Source organism: Sturnira hondurensis, unplaced genomic scaffold (genome assembly GCF_014824575.4).
Source record: "Sturnira hondurensis isolate 20B ecotype Veracruz unplaced genomic scaffold, ASM1482457v3 Scaffold0004152, whole genome shotgun sequence".
In the NCBI taxonomy this organism is placed as follows: Eukaryota; Metazoa; Chordata; class Mammalia; order Chiroptera; family Phyllostomidae; genus Sturnira; species Sturnira hondurensis.
Window position 1 is genome coordinate 8,045,848 of NW_028076783.1, and position 6,777 is coordinate 8,052,624.

The window sequence follows — 6,777 nt, forward strand, 5'->3', positions numbered from 1 at the left end:
ATCTGTGCTCATCCCTTTAAGAATCTAATAAAAGCTTTGGACACCCTTAAGGGGAAAAGTACACAGAGAATTTATTTTGCCTATGGTTCCAGGATATTCTGAAGCCAATCAATGCATCCTTAAAAAAATCTTGAATCCATTTCAAATCAAGTGTCCAGAGACGACCTGGAATGTGGTTTAAACTATAGCTTGTTACCAGACTTATAGTGTAAGTATTTATAAAGTGGGAAATCTTTTATTTTACACACAATTCTGAGATTTTTATATCTATTAGAGTTTACAAATTGCTACTATAGGTCCTGAAGTATTAGTTGCTTTGAACAGATACAAGGTTTGTAGAAGTCTTGAAAATAAACAATCCCAGAAATTAGAAGCAACTGTGGAACTGACTTTATTCACAGTGAAACAAACTTGAAAATAATGTAGGATCCATCATATCTATTAGACTCATGATGACCTCAATAGAACTCCCAGGAAATCCACTGTTTAAAGAGAATTGAAAGTGAATTTTGAGGTTCCAGGCAATTTGGTTGCTGTAAATGCTTAGCATCTTCCTTCATAATCCAGAGTCAGGTTTCCATCACTCAACCTCAAAAAAAGTTATTGAGAGAAATCAAGGACCAAGTAATTGTGGCATCACCATAGAGAGAAAATGTGACTATTTGAAAATCATATAGGGAAAAAGCATGCCAGGGCTCTTGATTGACTTTTTAATATCAACTGTTCTGAGAATTTGTGAACTTTGTGCCAGTCCTTTTGGGGCTCTGGACAAGGTGCCTTATGTATGAGGAGAAGGGGTACCTAACTTTCCTTTCAACTCTAGCTTTTATGACTATGGAAGACACTTGCGTTTAACATTTATTTATTTCTGTAATAACTACTTACCAAGCACTTTATAAACTATGGAACTATAAAAAACAGGAGAGGTATGATTTTACCTTATTCCTACATTCACAGATAAACACAGAAGATAAATGCTCATTTATTTTGAAAGCTGGGATATCTAACTCTTTCTTAGCTACATGTTCTAATTTTAAGCAGCCTTATAATCATCTTATTTTTTGTAGGTAAATAAAGTGTAATTCTTAAAGGTTGGCATGGCTTACCAAAACCGACCTTTAATTTTGTTCTTCAAATTTAAAAAATATCTTAGTAGTTTACAATAAGGGATCCTTTGGATTCAAAGTCCCCTTTATCTTCTAATAGATTTTATTTGTTTGCTGTTTTTTTTTTTAATTACAAAAAAATGAAAGCTCCATGGGAGCAAGGAATTCTGTGTACTTTGCTCATTATCTTATCTCTAGTGCTCAGAACAATACCTGGTGCGTAGTGGATATTTAATGAATATTTGCTAAATGAATGACTCAATAATAAATACAAGAAGCCGAATATAAACATATCCTTAGGACAAATACCCAGGGCACTATTAGGAAGAAACTACAAAGGCACAGAGAAAAATGTTCTCTATTCCCTTTGGTTAGAATAGTACCTTCTGATCCAAAGAAACATCAAGTCCTCTTACCTTTTTGCTTCATTAAGTAGACAGTGGTTACCATAGGTTTTCCCATCAGAACCACAGACAGGTTTGTAGATAGAGTCACATTTTGTCTTTCCAGTTGAGTTCTTGCTGCTGGTGGTGTCAGTCTGCGGTAACATGAAAGACCATTGGATAAATATGGGGGACTCAATTTAATTCTGATAAGAAAGGAAAGGAAGGAAGGAAGAAAGAAAATGTTTATTGCTCATTAACTATTGAGCAATATATTGAGCATTATACTAAACTAATCATTTTGCTGATCCTTTTTATTCTCACTTAATCCATGCAACAGTGTAAGAGTATAAATCTGCCCCATGGTATAGTCACAGGCGTGCAGTGTATATAAGTGATAAACTCAAGACCACATGTGGGTTAAATACCCAAGCTGGGATTCAAACCCTGAGTTATCTGACTCCAGAGCCCCTGCTTTATTACAAGTCTTTACTTCAACTTTCTAGACAAGCCTTCTCCTATGAATGATAATTAGGGAAAAATAATACTGGCATACACAAAACACATATGCCCATATGTGTTGTATATGTGTTTATGCCCATATGTGTTTATTGTACCTTCCTTTTTTCTTGTTTCATGAAAGAAGAATGAGGCAGGAGGTAGACTTATGCAGAGTCAGTTAAGTAGTACCTGAAGGATTTCCTCGGAATCAAGTTCTAGAATGACAGCAAGCTTTGAACAGAAAGAAGCTTTGACTAGCAGATGGGAACAGAAACACTAAATGCCCTAGGGAATACCTATAACAGGAAAATTAATCTTCTTAGATCCAAGGAAGATGAACAAATACATTGGTATTTTCCACTGGTTTAGAGTTGACCATCTTCTTCACATCAATCCATTACTTTTATTTCTACATACTCTGTTAAGTGACAATCCAAACACTCAGAGACCTTCCAGTGGTGGCATTAAGGTCTAAATAGCAGGAATGTCTGTGGGAGACTGTTACTTCATGCCAGCCAAGACATAAAGACCAAGAGGCACAGGCAGCTTTCATTTCAAATGGAGTTGAAGAATGATCAGTTATGAGATAAAAATGAAATTTCATTAAGATAATTACATGGAGGTAGTGTTCTAGAAAACTCTTTTGGGTGTATTAAGTGAATTGTTCAGAGTCATTGTTAAATGGTATTAGGAAGCTGGCAGTTGAGAGAGAGACTGGCAGTGAAGGCAGAGCACAGCAGAACTCAGAAGGCAACATAGGTATCATGGATGTGCACCTGTTTGAATGATGGCTCCCAAACATCAGGCATTCATCTATTTATCTGACAAGTAGTTAAAGAGAACCCATTCTATGCCTATGTTTTTCTAGCATTTTGGGATACAAGTTTGGAAAGAAACGGTATTTTTAAAGGAGTTTATGCTAACTGAGCAAGCAGTCAATTATTAAACAATAAGGTACACATCATGATAAAGTATATCATTAGTAACAGGAATACATTTGTAGAAAATCAAAGGATTCTATACAGTGCATACAATAAGTGAGCAAGAATGGCATGATATGTCTGTTCATGTCCAGTTGTGAACAGGGCATTCAATCTTGAAAACTTTTAAATGCCATGCTCAGGGGGTTGGAATTTATCTTCTAGGTAGTGTGGCACCACTGAAGAAGTTTCAGCAGAAGAGTGACACATCAGGTCAGATTTGTGATTTAGAAGTACCACCAGAATTCTTTGTAGATTATGGATGGGATGGAAACTAGCATGAAATGTTAAATCTGGTAGAAGTGAAGCTCAATTAATGAGGGTTTGAGCTAGTCCAGTATAGGTAGAAAGGCTTGAGTGGAAAGAGTAAAAGGACGTGAAAGATCTAATGAAAGACAATGACACTCACTAATTAATGATCATAGATGTGTACAAAAATAACCATCTCCAAAAGCCCTCTCCTTTTGTTGAATCAGGGTCATTGCAAAGTGCTTGTAATTAGTACAGTGTATTCTGTTAACCAATTCAAAACTGGGAAAATAAAATGGCTGAGATGAAATGACCAAAAAAAGTGAAGAAGTTAACACAAACCTCACTTTCCATATTGCCATCCAAAGGGTTGCCTACATTTTTTCTTTCTTCTTGATTATAAAAAGACCTTGGTTTTCTTTGTTGGCTAGATGATCCTGGCCTCCCTTGCTGGCTAAAAGATCCTGGTTTTCCTTGCTGGCTAAATGACCCCAAACCCCCTTGCTGACTAAAAGATTCTGACTTTTCTTGCTGGCTGGAAGATGCTGGCTTCCCTTGCTGGCTAGCTGACCCTGGCTTTTGTTGCTGGCCAGAAGATTCTGACTTTTCTTGCTGACTAGAAGATACCACTTGTCCTTGCTGACTAAATGACTCTAAAACCCCCTGCTGGTGGGAAGATGCTGGCTTCCCTTGCTGGCTAGAAGATCCTGGTTTTCCCTGCTGGCTAGATGACCCAGGCTTTTGTTGCTGGCCAGAAGATCCTGACTTTTCTTGTTGGCTGGAAGATTCCAGTTTTCTTCGCTGGCCATATGACCCTAAACCACCTTGTTGGCTGGAAGACGCCGGCTTCCCTTGCTGGCTAGAAGATCCTGGTTTTCCTTGCTGGTTAGATGACCCAGAAACTCCTTGCTGAGTAGCAGACCCTGGCTTTACTTGCTGGGCAGAAGATCCTGACTTTTCTTGTTGGCTGGAAGATCCCAGTTGTCCTTGCTCATTAGCATTTCCTGAACTACCTTTTTGGTTAGATCCTCCTGAATGCCCCTGCAGACCCCCAGCCTGATTTAAAACTCCTGGCTTCCCTTGCTGATTAAAACTCCCTAGTTTCCCTGGCTGGTTAGAATACCCTGGATGTCCTCGCAGGATAAAAATCCCTGGTTTTCTTTGTGTGTTGCCATCTTGTTGCTTATTAGATTCCTTTTGTCCTCCTTGAGCATTTGCTTTATTTTTTTCCTTGAACATAAATGCAGGTTCTGGAGCCTCTTCTAATTTAATAACACTTGTCTTCAAAGTCTGGGTTGATGACACTGGAATGATACCATAAGCACAAAAATAAAAATAAAGTTATTTAACTTCAAGAAGTTACAATCACCAGCATTTATCCCAAGATATAGTTTGTACTTAATGCTTCTTTGATATTTTTAACCAAAACTCAAGAACAAAATCTTATCATTACATCTCATAACCTAAATATTTTGGTTTCTCCATTTATTTCTTGACCATATTACCTGGTTTCCCAAAAGCATGGGGTCAAGACAGCTTGCCCCATTTCTACATCAGAGTGTGAATTGTCTGAACTAGGCCTTCATACTATTCCAAGCTCCTTTTAATGATTTCCTCATTAATGAAACAGACTATGATTAATGTCTTTTGAAAATTTTCTCCGTATCACAGAACCATTTCCCATATTCCAGCATCACCTTACTGAAAATGCCATGGACTTCCCACACGTAAAAGCCCTCAGGCATGAGCCCTCTTTTCATATTTTCCTCATCTTTGTATTTGCCTTCCGTAGATATAGTCTTTCTCCTATACCCCATTCAAGACGTGGTTTTCCTTCCTGAGAACATACTTTTCTTTTTAATCAGTATATGTCCACCATTTCCCATAAAGGTTTTAGTATCAATCAATTAATCATACTCTTCCTTTTGTTTTTCCTCTTCTGATTTTACAAACTCTAAATACATGTTAGGCATGGCTATGTATTGTAATCAGATATTCCTGATTCCTCACTCTTACTTACCCTCCAAATCTATATAAACACTACATGTCTTATTAACATACTTTCTTTCACCAACCAATGCCTGCTGAATACATATGAAATGTTACCTAGCAAGACACTGAAGTACACAAGAGATATGGTACCTGCCATCATGAAATATACATGTTTTAGTAGGGTACTTTATATGTATTTGTTTTTTGCATATAAATATATTTTTACATATATATATATATTTCTCTTCCCTTCTCCCATCATATCATTTAGCTCTTTATTATTACTTCTTACCTCTATTATTTTTACAGCTCCCTAAGTGGCATCTCTGTACAACTTTCCTCACATCTAATTCACTTTCAATATCACTACAGGCTGATAGTTCTTCACAGAATGGGTTTGATCGCCCCTGTACTCAAAACCTGAAAACAACTGCAATGCTCAAAGTGAGAAGAGAACCACTACTTCTTGTGTTCCAGCTATAAGCAGCTGGTCATAGGCACTTTACCTCCATTACTTTCTTTCACTACGTGTAGGAGATTATAATTTGGAGATAAATTGGAATAGGTTTCATTTATCCTAATTTATTGTCTTGAGAAATGTATTATCTGTGTCATTTATATCTTGGGAAATTTACACTGCTGGCTGGACAACCTAACTGTATGAGGTAAGGAATTAAGAGAAGTATGTTGGATGATTGGCACCTAAGGAGAACTCAAGTAATGGTGGCTGATGCTAGCATACACAGGATTCCTATAACCACATGTAGGAGTATATAATTATTTCCATTCTGAAAATGAGAAAAATGAGGCTAAAATAAGTTAAATAAATTACTCCCCAAACAAGTACAACATTGGAAAGCCAGGAGTTGAACCATTTTCTATTTGACCATGCAGCGCTGAATCCTCACACAAAATTGTGTCTTTTATGGAACATAACAAATACTCACAAACTCTATAATCCTTTTAAACTGAATTTTCTTTCCAGTCTAAAGTTTTACTTGTCTCTCACTCACTTATCTCTGTTTCTCTTCAGGCACACCAAACTATCCACTGTTGTGTCACCTGATCACTATTTTTATGCTCCTGGTCTGTCTGTTATCTAAAATCACCTTGTTCATTTCTCTGATAGAGACTCCCATTTAAAAAAATTTCTGACTGAGTATTTCTAATCACTGACTATTTCTATTTCTTTACTTTGAGAGTTGGAAGAGAAGTCATTGAATGTAACTTTTCTTACCTGAGAACATGGTCAAGAACATGAAGGGAAGGAAAAGGAAAGCCTTCATGTCACAGCCAGTTGTTTCAGATTCAGCTGAGTTGGATGGAGCTAAGAGCCAGTCTTCAGTAGATACTCTCTGACTAAACATGTTGATCACGACCATGTTATATATTTGAAAAATCCTCCACCCTAATTGCTAAACACGGTCATTGTGTTAAAAAATTACAGAGCAACTTTCACAAACTGGAAGGTGTTGCGTCTTGAGTGGATTGTCATTTTTTAAATTAGCTTCACGCCCTGACTCCCATTAATATCCAAACTTTAATATGCTTCTATTGGGTATATTC

General features: G+C 37.0%; 1 protein-coding gene across 1 annotated transcript; it reads right to left on the minus strand.

Moving 5' to 3' along the window:
• Positions 1–543: 543 nt before the first annotated feature.
• Positions 544–6,497, minus strand: MARCOL (MARCO like). The gene is made up of 5 exons (XM_037045006.1): positions 6,449–6,497; positions 3,905–4,523; positions 3,562–3,835; positions 1,523–1,644; positions 544–589 (listed from the first exon to the last, which is right to left on the minus strand). Exons 1-5 carry the CDS (start codon positions 6,495–6,497, stop codon positions 544–546), a joined length of 1,110 nt encoding a protein of 369 aa, XP_036900901.1.
• Positions 6,498–6,777: the final 280 nt, after the last annotated feature.

Coding starts and splice junctions, on each gene's coding strand:
- MARCOL (XM_037045006.1), bottom strand. CDS start 6,497: ATGAAGGCTTTCCTTTTCCTTCCCTTCATGTTCTTGACCATGTTCTCA. Junction 4,524..6,448: donor GTTCTTGACCATGTTCTCAG/GTAAGAAAAGTT, acceptor GTATCATTCCAG/TGTCATCAACCCAGACTTTG. Junction 1,645..3,561: donor ATGGCAATATGGAAAGTGAG/GTTTGTGTTAAC, acceptor ATGTTACCGCAG/ACTGACACCACCAGCAGCAA.